General features: G+C 32.8%; 1 protein-coding gene across 3 annotated transcripts in view; it reads left to right on the top strand.

Moving 5' to 3' along the window:
• Nucleotides 1–11776, top strand: part of LOC143244864 (uncharacterized) — a 67691-nt gene extending 55915 nt beyond the window's left edge. For all 3 annotated transcript variants that reach the window (XM_076490290.1, XM_076490291.1, XM_076490289.1), the window contains exons 15-18: nt 2438–2499; nt 3788–3987; nt 6276–6314; nt 10999–11776. In XM_076490290.1, the coding sequence (XP_076346405.1) occupies nt 2438–2499; nt 3788–3987; nt 6276–6314; nt 10999–11210 (513 nt within the window). In that variant the 3' untranslated portion in view covers nt 11211–11776. The remainder of the gene's footprint in view (nt 1–2437; nt 2500–3787; nt 3988–6275; nt 6315–10998) is intronic.
• Nucleotides 11777–15112: the final 3336 nt, after the last annotated feature.

The following is a 15112-nucleotide window of genomic DNA, read 5'->3' as shown; positions in this document are numbered from 1 at the left end:
AGGTTTTAGTTCTCAGAATCTCACGCTGGGTGTGTATGTGTTTTCTTATTGCAAAGCCACATCAAGCTATCTGCTGAGCCCACCGAGGGGAATCGAATTCTTGATTTTAGCGTTGTAATTCCGTAGACATACCGTTGTACTAATGGGGGGCTCTCTGGGGGGGTCAGGATCTTACACTTCAATTTGCAAAATGTTATGCCTAAGAACTCTAACTACTGATATTATTTAGTATTAGACTATTTACTAAAGACATTAACTTATATTATTTTAAACCATTTGTTTCATAATAGTTAATCATCAGAAATCGGAACTTCATGTTCTTATTTCTTCCATATATTAAGTTTTAATCAATTAAATTTTGAAAAATCATTAACTTCATAACTCATTCTAATATTACTTCTTAGAATCTTCATTTATCTTTCTATATAATTCTGCTATGATATATTTTACTTGTTTTTGTTCTGTTTGAAACAACTTAAATATATTGGTATTCAGTTGATGTCAAGTTTGTTTATTACTGAAAACATTATTATATTCGATAAATGCAGGGTTTCGAAACTACTACCATAAATATATAATATACCACTGACAAAATACAGTACTGTGCAAAAGTGTTAAAACAATAGAGCATTTGTTATTATTTCGCTTTTATGAGGTTAATTCTTTTATGCCATTACAGAATGTAAATTTCAACACTATGACAATGCTTCGCTGTTACATGTTGACTATTGAATGAACTAGAGGGAGAATACTTATCATTCTTTAGAAGTACCATATGCTTGTACCAAGGGCATGTCATAAGGGCTCTGCTTGAATGAGCATACTGATCAAATTTATGGTCTGAAATAACTGTCATGGTACCCCATGCAGTAACTTAATATACAGAAGGAGGTAAGCAAGAAGCATGCATATGATACTAGTATATTCTAGAAGAAATAAATTTAATAGCGTGTGTGTTTTTTCTTCTAGCAAAGCCACATGGCGCTATCTGCTGAGCCCACCGAAGGAAATCGAACCCCTGATTTAAACGTTGAAAATCCAGAGACATACCGCTAACTATCGGGTAGCAAATTTAATAGCACTTCACAAACATTACTTGATAAAAACAATGCTTAACAGTATATGCTAAGTTTCTTTGTCATGCCACGGCTTAAAAATCTTAGAGAATTGTCAGTAAAACAGAGAGTTCGCATATATGCTTTACTTGGGCTCTCCGACAAATTGTTTCAAATTTGAGATGCTCCCCAAACACTGTCAAGCACACAAGGTAAATTTGAAACAACGAAAGAAAGAAGCAGAAAACCTAAACTCAATAACACTGATGTTAAAGTTCTTCGTTTATGCATCTTTCCAGACAGAAAAAAAGACTGCCAGTGATATCAAGCATGAGATGAACGGCCATAAGCCTAATAAAATAAAAGTGTCCAGATCTGCAGTATCAAAAAAATCAATGAGAATGGAATATTTGACCGTGTAGCAGTTTAAAAACTTTTATTTCATGCTCCAAATATTGTAATGAGATGAAATTTGCTAAAAAATAAAAATTGGACTGTTGATGATTGGAAAAGGATGTTATGGACGGATAAGTGCAAGTTTTAAATATTTTTTAAGAACGTAAGTTGTATGTCCGGTGTAAGAAAGGTAAAAGATACTTACCTCAACGCATTAGCACCTACCTTGAAGCATGTGGGAGGCATGGTAGTGTGGGTGTTTTTCTGCTGATGCGACAGGAGATATTGCAATTTTGATAGAACAATGGACAAGCGCATGAACCGTCATGGTTTAACCAGTGGTTTGCGTATTATTTGCAAAGGATACTATTACCAAGAGAAAAACGACCACAAACACTCATACAACCTAAGAAAAAATTACTTAGCTGAGAAGAAAGCTGTTATGGTTATTCATATGATTGAATGTCCCCCACGGAAGCTCCAATCTCAACCCAATTGAGCAAATCTAAGATTTGATAGGTCAAAAACTTGATAAATCAAAAGTTACTTCCAAAAACACTTTTTGAGAGAGTATTAGAGACACTTGTAGTAGAATCCCAAAAGACACTTTGATTAAGTATGATGCAATAATGTCACCAGTTATTAAAGCAAAATGGGAACACGCAATATATTAACTGTTTGCTGAAGTTAAGCACTTCCACTGAGTTACTGTTGTACTAAAAATGAAGATAATAAAGTGTTGATGTTTCATCTGTGATTCACCTTCTTTTGTTCTTTCAAAGTAGCCTGAAGTCTTATTTTTCACTTTGTCATTACACTTTTGCACAGTACTCCATATATTTTGTTTTGAATCGAACATATTCCTAGAATTTTTGTTTTGAAGCAGTTTTTCTGTATATGGTTATGTAGAAAGAATAAGCTTGAACAAATTTTAAATAGTTACTCTATACAAACTATATATTCTTATTTTTGAACCCTTGTTTTAGGTATCTTCCACTTTGAAGTCTATAAAAGAATTTGAAGAGATTAAATTTGATATTTTTAAGAGGTGAGTCAGAAATAATTTTAATTGCTCAAAACAATTAGCTAAGTTTAAATTAAATTAATTATAAGCAGCTGCTAATGAAACAAGATAATTGTCAGGATTAACTTTTTTCAGTAAAAGAAAAGTGAATAAATTCAAAAACAATCCACATTAACTCAGAACAGGTAAAAAAAAACTTCGAAATCTTATGACTACTAAATCACAAGGTGAAAACTGATTAAAACAAAATGGAAAATTTCACCGTTTAAAATATAATCCGGAAAATAAAAAATATATATTCATTTTACAAATTATGGTTTACTTATACAGAATTATTAAAACTTTATTAAAGTATTAGAAGTATGGTTTACAATATTTAAAAATAAATCAGGAAAGTGAAACTCTTAAATAAAAAGGAAATTAAATTTATTTCAAAGCATGAGGGTTACAAATTTATTACTGTAAAGGTAAATTGTAATGAAAAATTAATATGAGTAGGTTAAAATTATTGATTTAAAAGAAAAATACTTTCATTATTCCAAAAAGAGGGCACTAAATCGCATAATTATTTTTTACGTGGACACAAGTATTAAATAAAGAAGGTACCAGAAGATTTTATAAGCTTAAATTTATTGATTATAAGAATTTAGATTCGATCATAACAAAGGAACGGTACGGCTGTTAATTAGAAATTGTACATCCTTGTCATAAATAAATTAGAATTAAACATAAACTCAGAAACTTACAATATTTATCTAATTTATTTAATGATGGAAATGGAAAACTGTGTGTAGTGGGAACTCTATTTTAGTATTGAAGCTATTGATAAGAAACTTAAACTATTCACGTTTCATCTAACATAATGGTGGCACTTTCGATGTTGGGGCCAGATGAACAAGTTACAAACCTGCATGAATAAGAAACTGAAAAGGTCAATAAATGTTCACAGTGTATAAATTTAAGAGTGATATTTCAAGAGTGAAAAAAATTAAACCTACTCATTCTTTCAAAATATAAAGTTATTAAATTTAAGAAGTAAGATTTAGTCAAAAACTCAAAGTTCTTGACTGAGGAAAACAATTCAAAGAATTAATGATATTTCAATACTGTTCTCTTCACTTCGAATTGTCACAGCAAACTTTTAAAATATTTTAGATTATAAATGGGGAAATTATTTATAAGATGAAGTAAATATTAGATAGTAGTCTGTAAAAATTATTTCATTTAATTAACATTGTAAAAAATAAAGTCTCACTTGTCAGACATAACTTTTAGAAATATTCAGTCGTTTAACGAATTTTCATTTCTTCAGCAACGATGATGCAGAAAATAAAACAGTGCTAGTAAGAATGGTTGTCACCATGCTTGGCAAGAAGCCAGATGAAAATGAATGTAACTTGACTGCCCATCATCTGTCACAATTAAGTTCTGCACTTAGTGAAACCGTAAGCAAAGGATATATTGATGACTTGAGAGTGGACCCCGCTTATTTGATAATTCAGCCTGTTACTGGTAAGAAGCTTAAGTACTAAGTACATGTATTTAATCTGGAACAATGTGTGTTTGTGTGTGTTTTTTTTCTGATAGCAAAGCCACATCAGGCTATCCGAGGGGAGTCAAACCCTTTATTTTAGCGTTGTAAATCCGCATACTTACTGCTGGGATAGTTTGGAACAATAGGGAAGAAAAAAGGTGTGTGGTAGGAATCATTTTTCTTTAGAAATGTAGTCTACTATCAATACAAAAGTTAAGTAATGCATATTTACTTAAATATACTGAAAATGGAACACCAATTTTTTGTTTTTGAAGTCTACCTTTTTAATGATAGGAATCTTTAAACCATACACATTTTGCCTAATGCTCTTAGTAGCACAAAAGTAAGTTTGCAGACCTATAACGATAGAAATGGGTGCCTACCAGAGGTAGGTACAGCACAGAGAGCTTACAGTGTAGCTTACCTACAGGCAAACGTCATTTAGCATAACAGTAACACATTCAAGGTTGGAATCAAATGATTAAGTTACGATTGTCTCTAATTTAGCAGTGTAAGACTAGAGGAAAGGCAGCTAGTCATCACCACCCACCGCCAACTCTTGGGCTACTTTTTTTCCAACAAATGGTGCGATTGACCGTACATTATAACGCCCCCACGGCTGAAAGGGCGAGCATGTTTGGTGCCACAGGGATTCGTACCCACGGCTCTCGGATTACGAGTCGAAAGCCTTAACCCACCTGGCCATGTCGGGCCAGCAATTTAATACATGAGAAGGCAGTTAATCATCACCATCCACCTCCAACTCTTGGGATACTCTTATACCAACGAATAGTGGGATTGGTCGTACATTATAACGCTCTCACAGCTGAAAGGGCGAGCATGTTTGGTACGACGGGGATTCGAGCCCGCGACCCTTATATTACGAGTCAAGTGTCTTAACCACCTGGTTATGCTGGGCCATTAAGTTACGAAGCCTGCATGATGAAGAAACTGAAAAATTCAATATATATTTTAACTAACATTAATAGTGATATTTCTAGGATTTGGGTTGTCTTTATTTCGTTATCTTGCCTTCCGCTTGAAAACAAAAACAGAAACTAGGTAATAAATGCAAATGTAATTAATTTTTTGTTTCAATTGCTTATTTTATAACTTATTATGACACGAATAACCTATAAACATATTTGATATTTTCCTGACATCTTCCAGGGTTAAACCGCTTAGGTTTTCTATGTAAGCGTATCAACAGCTAAGAAAACTTTGTTTTTAAAGCGAAATCTCCTTGGGCTATCTGCTGTGTCCATTACGAAAAATTGAATCCCTGATTTTGTTTTTGTAAGTCCTTAAACTTACCATTATCCCACCAAGAGACCAAGAAATCTGAACTTGCTATATATATATATCTTCTTTATGTGATATTATGAAGTTATAGGTGGAGTTAGATTCTTACGAAAGTTTTAATTTAACTTAAAATGCTTTTTTAAACTGGACTTCGGGAATTTTGATAAGTTAACTTCTAAAGTTAAAATAATTCGCCTTGTTTTATTTTGCATTGTATTGATTTTTAAACCATCGTCGAACGTATAGAGAACTATGAGCTGTATGTTTCTCACAGAACCGTATTTCAGTTGTTTTGTGTACTGAAGCAAAAAAAAAACAAACAAACAACAAAACTACATAATAGGCTATCTTTGCTCTGCCCATCACGAGTATCGAATTCCAGTTTCTAGCACACCGTTGTGTCAGTGTGTGGCTACATTTCATTAAAATGAAATCATATGTATTACAATCTCCACCAGACCTCAAATTAACATTATAGTACACGTTAAAGCACTAGACTAGAGGAAGAAGTAATGACAAATTTAGTTAACTCATCCGAGTGTGTGAAAATATGTGCAGTCTTGAGTGATTTTTCCCATCGCACCAAACATGCTCGCCCTTTTAGCCGCGGGGGCGTTATAATGTTACGGTCAATCTCACTATTCGTTGGTAAAAGAGTAGCCCAAGATATGGCGGTGGGTGGTGATAACTAGCTGCCTTTCCTCTAGTCTTACACTGCTAAATTAGGGTCGACTAGCGCAGATAGTGCTCGTGTAGCTTTGGACGAAATTCAAAAACAGAGTGATTTTTATTGAAAATGTAAGGTTTATTGATTTCTACTGCTTTGTTAAATATTTAACACCCTTAAATAATTGAAGACTTTTGTTTGTGATGATAATACAATGTACTTTTTTATAATAACACATTTTTTACTTCACTGACATACTTTTCTCTCAATCAAGATATTTTTTCTTTTTACTTTCAGTTGCAAATGTTGGATCTAATGGAGATGCTACTGATGAAGGTAAGAATTAGAAACTAACACATAAAAAACACTAACTAAATGCTATTTAAAATATATAAATTATATATCTTAACATTTCTACTTAATAACATTAAAAACTATTGCAATGCTAAGAATAAAATATTACTGTTATTTTGTGTTCACTTAGGCTGAATATCACAATTCGAAACGAAACGAAACTGAATTGATAGCAGTTTGTTTGTAATTAGTCATAAAATGATGATGATAAAAGTTCATTTATTAGCAGTTATAAAATGATTCTTGGTAACAGTATCATTTTGTGAATACTTATAAACACATTGTTTTACTAACACCTTGCGACGACTTATAGACAAAATACTCCCACCAGCACTTTGTGACTTCTTTAAAAAAAAAGTTAACATTTCGTAACCACTTAATTGGGCGTTGTAAATCTGAAAACTTACCGCTGTACCAGCGGGGAACAATTCATTTTCACCCTGCTAGCACAGCGGTAAGTCTACGGATATGCAACGCTAAAATCAGGGGTTCGATTGTCCTTTGTGGGCTCAGCAGATAGCCCGATGTGGCTTTGCTATAAGAAAACACACACACACAAACAATTTATTTCGGACTAGTCTCCTATTCATTTCATTACGCACTTTACGTATTATTTCAAATAAGTGGAAGTTTGAATTTGAATTTAGTAGTTAATTGAATGTTAATATGCATTAAATTTATGTTATTTGCCAACAATATTTATATACACACAATTTCCCTTCTATAACACAAGTATATTTTAATATACAAACATAAAAACAATATAATTGGTGATAACGGTTATCACTAATACGTCGTTATTACAAATGATGATTTATGTACAAAAGGTTATAAACAGTGTTAAGTCCGCACTAGAAATGATTATTTTATCCACGATCGAAGTCCACGACGAGCAAGTTATTTCCATGTTGATATGTTGCACCTCACTTAAATTAGTAACGTCTTTCTTGGCAAGCCTCACACCGAATAAAATATTTAATGTCCTTGTAGAAATACCAACGTCCGAAGTTATTCACTGAGATAAATGGTTTGTAATGTTCAAAATCTGCAAACGCACCTAGTCAAATTCGGTAATTTTCCGATTAATAAACGGTAATCACAATTATAACTTTCTGACTTCAGCTGTATAATAATATTCTCCTCCGTCTCTCGGACTGGTCGTTTTTTATAGGAATCACGCGATTTTCTCGAAGTTTAACAATATTCTAGTGCGTTTTTGTAAACAAATATTATTGATTCTCACCTTCAAGAGCGTTTTACAAATTTGAAAAATAGGTGGTGCTTGCGCAAAACACAGCCAAAGATACACTTTACATACAAAAAAAAAAATCAGAAACAGGCGTAGGCACTAAATTATATGTACAACAGTAAATTCGTTCAATTAAAAATGCATGGGCAGTGTTTTACTTTTAATAAAATGTATGTGTACCACTCATATTCTGTAGTTATTTATGAACATTGTTTTACGAGTGAAGGTTAATGGTTCAATAAGTAAAATTGTGACTTTTTAATTTTTGTCTATTTTTGATAAGCATCATTTTACAATTTTGTACCTGCCTCATTCAAGTTAATTACCATTCGCAATTTATCTGCAAATCTTACTATGTAATATCAAAATAGTAAGATGAATTGACATCTTTAAAATCAAGTTTTAAATAGAACAACATATGATAATTTTATGAAAAATTATTGACTAAATTTAACACATTGTTCAGTTAAAAAGAAATCGCAGCTTTCAAACAAAGTATATTTTTAATGGAATTAATCCCGAGAAGGAAAATTTAATTCAAAATCAATTTCATTTAGTGTAATTCAACAGTTATTATTTAATGGATACTGTGATTATAAACATCAAACACAGCTTCAAACCTAGGGAAGAAAGGTCTTTCTGAAAATGTATTGATATTTGTTATTCTTTACAATTGTGGAAATCTTATTTCAAATATAATGAAAAACACCTGTTGTACTCTTCAAGACAATATGGACACGTAACATAATGTTTAGGGACAACAAGGGACCTGTTGGTCCATCTCGACAGTCCCATCCTCTAAAAAAATAAAGTGAAAGTTAATCCTTATCACTCATCTATCTATCTAGCTTTATTTTAAAATCATCCGAACTAACTGCTTTCACAACATCCGAAAACACCACATCCCATAGACCAAACACCTTCGGTGAAAATAAAATTACCTTAGCTGAAGACGGCTTCTACCTTGTTTGAACCTAAATTTGTCCCCTAGTTCTATAACTCTCGCTATTATGTATGGAGAATGTTGTTTTGTCGACATTATCAATTCTTTTTGCTATATTAAAACACTTCTATCAGATCTCCTCTAATTCTTTTTTCAAGTGAAAACAATTTTTAGGATCTTAATCTCTCCTCATATGACAACCCCTCCATCTCAAGTACCATTTTATCAACCCTCATCTGAGCCCGTTCAACAATTTAGTGCAATTCTAAAGTAAAAAGTCAAAGACTGAATTCAATACTACAAATGGAGCCTAACCAGTGACCTATATAATTAAATTAAATCTATTTACACTTGTGTTTAATATTTCTGTCGAAACAAACTAAACTCCTGTTTGCCCCACCACAAGCCACAGCAAACAGCTTAATGACTTCAAAGACTGACCAACAATTACTCCAAGATCCTTTTCTGTCATGCCGTTGTTATGGTTATTTTCATTCAAATTAGACTTTTAATTCAAATTATAATAACCCACATGCAAAATTTTCTATTTATCATAATTAAAACCCATATGCCATTTATTTGCCCAACTCACTAAATGATCCAAATCCTTTTGTAAAGCAGCAGCATCCTTTTCAAAACCAGTAACACCCATTCCCTTAATATTATAAGAAAATTTAAGAAATTTATCAATCATGTCTTCATCTATATCATTAATATAAATCAAAATGAGCAGTGGTTCTAAAACTGAACTCTAAGGTACACCACTTGCAACATTAATACAGTTTTACTGAACTCCATTTCTAACAATCCTCTAATTTCTTCTATCAAGTCACTCTTCTATCCAATTAGTTAACATATCACCACACCTATAGAGGTAAATTTCTTTATAAGCCTTTTATATGACACTTTGTCAAATGCTTTCTGAAAATCCAGATACTACCTTACCCTGATATACATACGTGTAACACTTTCAAGCATGTCAAAATATTTGTAAGGCAAGATTTTCCCTCAGTTAAATCATTTTGACTATCAATAAAATTCTAAACTTTGTTAAATTACTTCGCAAAGTATCTTTTATCAGATTTTCAATTTTTTTTCCACAACTGACATAAGACTAATAAGCCTCTAATTACTGGGACAACATCTATCACCTCCCTTGAATATTGGAAAGACATTAGCTAATTTCCAATTTCTGTGACCCCCGCTAGTACAGCGGTATGTTTCCGGATTTACAAAGCTAAAATCAGCGGTTCGATGCCCCATCGGTGGGCTGAGCAGATAGCCCGATGTGGCTTTGCTATAAGAAAAACACACACACCAATTTCTGTAATATTTGTTTTTTTTCTTTACGTGTTTAAATATATACTTTATTTAGCGATTAAAATATCATAAACAATTTATTACATTTGCAATGTTTATTTTTATTTTGTTATCTAGTATTTGGTATTTTCAATCCCAACGAGACCTTAATGCAACAGATTGGCTAAAGTCAGAAACCCCAACGTTTAGGTATAGCCATCACTGATTTATAAATACTGACCACAGTGAAGAACACCAGTCAGCAGCACCCGACACACATGTGACCACTATTAACAGCATAAGAGAATTTACTATCACGATCATAGTATGATTAGAGCTTAGAATCTTTCGCAGCTCAATTCTTGGAACTTCAGATTCCCAACCCAGCATGTAACTATTAAGCCATGCTCGAGTCCCTGTTACTGAAGCCAAGACATAGACATATATAAATATAACTACAATTATTATAGAAAAATTTACTTTCTTGTCCATACATAAACATACTTTTGTCTGCTCTAATTCGAAATATTATTTTAACTTGTGCTGTGGCCCTGCATGGTCAGGTGGTTAAGGCGCTCTACTCGTAATCCGAGGGTCGCGGGTTCGAAACCCCATCGCACCAAACATGCTCTTCCTTTCAGCCGTGGGGACGCTATAATGTGACGGTTAATCCTACTACTCGCTGGTAAAAGAGTAGCCCAAGAGTTAGGGGTGGGTGGTGATGACTAGCTGCCTTCCCTCTAGTCTTAAACATTTCAAAATAGGAAAGGGTAGCACAGATAACCTTCGAGTAGCTTTGCGTGAAATTCAAAACAAACAAACTTGTGCTGAGGGCCGAGCATGGCGTGGTAGGAGTCGTGGGATCGTAAGCCGGCTCCAAATTTGCTTGTCCTGTGATCCATTGGGGAGTTATAATGCAACCATCAATACCACTTTTTGTTGGTAAAATAGTAGCCCAAGAGTTAGCTGTAGGTGCTGTTTACCAGTTGCCCTCTCTTTCGACGACAGCTAAAAATTAGAAACAACAACAAATAACCTTAGTAACTTTACTATGAAAGAGAAACAAAGACTTGTGATTATTCAGACATATATAAAATAGTACTGTTTAATAATGTTCAAATGTAATTCAAAGGGTTTCGGATAATTGTTCTCCATTTTTATTGCCTTATGAACAGGTACGGGACCGATGGAATTACCTGCAAAACAAGACATCACTGTATACATAATTGTTGCTGGTTTTATGGCGTTACTGTTCCTAATAGGTCTCCAGGTTTTCGTTATGTTTTGGAGAGATAGAAAACGAAGAAGAAGGACTAAAACTGATAGACCTAAAGATTGTCAGTGTGCTGGTTGTAAAGGACTTCATCGAAAATGTATTCAAATGTGAAATTGTGTCTTCCGTTATCTAGTTTAAATCGTTGTTGGTATTTCTTAGTACAAACTGTGCAAATGTTTGCAACATAATATGCCATTTATGCAGCCAAATCTGTTTATTTTGGAGAAGATAATGAATTCGAATTTTTTTTTTATATATATATGATTTGCTTGTGAAGTTACATAAGTAATTGATTCTTATTAAGTATTCTATGTTCTACATTTAAAGTTTTTTTTTTTTTGGAGGAGGTGAGTTTTGTAAATAAAAAGTGTTTAATTTTTCACAGCAGCTGAGACAAGTTCCATTAAATTATGCATCTGCGAAAAGTAATAACTTAAAGAAAATTTGGTTTGTTTACATGTAATATATTCATATTTATATTACAAGATATCAACCAATTTATCGTCAAAGGTAAGTTCTATGGCTAACAAAATATATCGTGTGAAATGTATTACAACGTAAAAATTGTGTATGATGGAACATACGATGTCACGGAGGTGGAATATATTTATTGAAAATACTTCGTGTACTTTTTGTGTTTCTCAGCCAAGGAAACTTTCTTCAGAAATAATACAGGTAGCCTATGTCGTTTTATTTTCATAAGAAGATATGTTTCTTTATAAAGGGCTACCATCCTCCTTTTAGGAAACAAAAATCCTTTTTTAAATAAAATTTAATACTGCCGTCCTTCTGCATTTTTTTATTCTTGATTAATTAAGGGGATTTTGTTTCAGAAGTCAAACGCGTGACATTTTTGTTCGACTGGTAAATATAATAGCCAGTACAATGCTTGGTGAAAGATTTTTTTTTCTGAAATATTCTAGTGGCGATATGAAGAATGGAAGTACACAAGGATATAATTATTGACGTTTGCCTGGGCTATTTATTTAAATAACACTCAATTTTCTACTTTTGTTTCTGTTATCAAAAAGTAACAAGTTACATGTGGCGTAAAAACGTCTGACTTGATTCAAGTGTATTTATCTTGAAATTAGGTATCACTATCATGGGGAAAAGAAATTCCTTAAATTGTTCGTTTGTGAATTTCGCGCAAAGCTACACAAGGGCTATCTGCGCTAGCCGTCCCTAATTTAGTAGGGTAAAACTAAAGAGAAGTCAGCTAGTCATCACCACCCACCGCCAACTCTTGGGGTACTCTTTTAACGGTTAATTAACTTCTAAATTCGCGGTTTTAAAATAGCATTACGTTAACATATGTAACATAGTAAGTCAGTGACTCGTCCGAAATAAATTATAATACATAACAAAATGAACTAGGAGCTGATGTCTGAGATCTTAATCAGAGAAAACATTTAAATTATTATATGATTCATATATTTATTAATGCCAACAATATTTGATCATGTATCATGTCTGATTATCAAGGTTTTTCAACAATTACCCTTCATCAACAACAAGAAAAATATAACAAAACTGAATTGCTCGAAATTGCCAAAATCTTAGAATTAGAGGCTAAAAAATAAGTAAAAAAACCTAAAAAGTGCATTGTTGAAATATTAGTTGATGAAGATTTGTTATCCGAGGAAGCATTTAGAGAATACTCTAGTGTCTGCACTAGCCAACCAGAGTTGAGTGACAAAGATAAGTTAGAAATCCAATTAAATCCCAAGTAAATCGAGCTTTAACAAGCCCACAAAAAAGCACATATCGAAGAAGAAAGAGAAAGGAAGTTAAACCTTTTGTGCCTGTTGGTTCTGTATTTTTGACAAATGACACTGTTAATCCCATGCCCATACGTATTCTACTCCATAGTGGAACGCTCAATAATTGTTATTAGAAGGTGTATTACTTTTAAATTCGAGTTATTTCACTGGTTAGTCTGTTATGGCTCAGGGTATTGAGTTTGTAGAGGTCTGAGGCCAGCCAAGAAAAGGCGTTATTAGCTTAGACGAGGTATAACAAAATTAACTGAGAAGTACTCTGCTGGTCGTGGACCTGAACCATCGATAAAATACTCAGTCCTAGACCAGATGGAACATTCAGTGTAGCTTGTAAGTTTATAAAACTCTTGTATATAAACCATAATTTGTAATAACTATCATTAATAATCGTATTTATATATTTTTATTTTAGTTTTTATATAAAAATATATTTGTGTTAAAAATATTGTGTGTATCAATCTTGTTGGTAAATACCATAAATTTGATACACACTAATAGTTAATTAACTTATAAATTTATGGTTTTTTGAAATAGTAATACGTTAACACACGTAACATAATAAGTCTTTCACTCGTCAGAAATAAATTATAAGTAACATAATGAACTCTTTATTGAAAGAACTAGCAAACTTCCGTGCAAGATGAGATTGACATGACAACAGCTTTAAGTTGGACGAGCTTACTCTCTTTAAACAATTTCTGTATCTTTAAGTATATTATGATTTTGAAGATACACTTTGAAACACTGAAGTGCTCTTCTATTATTATATATTGTTGTGTAGCCAAAAAAAATTAAAATGACACGTTTGCATTTTTATCGACAATCCACACAATAAACTATTTGTGCTCTGTCCACCACTGGGATCGAGGAATGAATTTCATCGCTGTTAGTCTGTACACTTACAGCTACCTCATCAAGAGGCAAGTATCTGACTAATTAGTCTAAAATTGAAACTATTTTCTTTTTATTTTAGAACTTGTTCTATTCTCAGTAAAACTTCACAAAAATTTATAAAAGTATGCAAATTGATCCTAAGGGAAGTTTATCTTCTTTAAAATGACGTATTTGTAAAATATCTCAAAATTAGAGGAAAATTATGAAACGTATTATAAAACGATTCTTCCTTAAACGAACTACCTCGCATAACTAGTGAAATTCAACTTAGTTGTTACTGAGCGAAATTACCATATTTTATTAATTTAGGCTATATAGCTCATTTTTTGAAGTGCAAGCATTATGGCAGAAAAGCCCTGAATGTGATTTGGTTGCAGAAAGCAAAGTACACTGCCTTTCATATTTACGATATTGTTTGAATTCTTTGTATGTTTAAATCCTGTGAATTGGCCCGGCATGGCCAAGCGTGTGACTCGTAGTCTGAGGGTCACGGGTTCGCATCCCCGTCGCGCCAAACATGCTCGCCCTCTCAGCCGTGGGGGCGTTATTATGTTACGGTCAATCCCACTATTCGTTGGTAAAAGAGTAGCCCAAGAGTTGGCGGTGGGTGGTGATGACTAGCTGCCTTCCCTCTATACTTACACTGCCTTAAAGGACCGCTGATTTTTTGGACAAGACATTACATCCATGTGCATTATAAAATACAGCACATGCACCAATTGAAACTAAACTAATGTTTGTTTCAAATTATAATAACGTAATTTGCCATGTTTATGTAGTTTATATCACATTTCCATAATTGTAAAAATATAAGACTTATGCTAATAAAAAGTAATTTATAAAGCAATGCAGTAATTTAATGAATAATAATGAGCAATATAATTACATTTACGGTTAATATTTGGTCTACATAATTATTCTTATGCTTTAGTAGAGTATGTATAATAACGTGACGCAGATATAATAAACTTAGATTGATACTATTGAGTTATAACGTACCCCGCTGGTACAGAGGTAAGTCTACGGAGTTACAACGCTAAAATCAGGAATGCGAATCCCTTCGGTGGATTCAGCAGATAGCCCAGTGTGACTTTGCTATAGGAAAACACACTCTAAAGGATTTAAATATTAATCTCCTAAAGCATAAGCTACCGAACCTTGGTTTGTTGAGGCTAACCTCAACATAATTTTCCTGATTATTTTTCATATTTGTCATAAATTTATTGTTGTCGATTATTTTAACTGTGTAGTTTCGAATGTTAGGATAAAATACCAATCTGTGTATCAAAAGATGCTAAGCAAAATGCATTTCTTTTATTTTGGAATTATTTTTATTTA

This window comes from Tachypleus tridentatus, chromosome 2 (assembly GCF_004210375.1).
Source record: "Tachypleus tridentatus isolate NWPU-2018 chromosome 2, ASM421037v1, whole genome shotgun sequence".
NCBI classification, from domain to species: Eukaryota; Metazoa; Arthropoda; class Merostomata; order Xiphosura; family Limulidae; genus Tachypleus; species Tachypleus tridentatus.
Note: the sequence above shows the minus strand (reverse complement) of the source record. Positions and strands in the feature narration are given on the sequence as shown.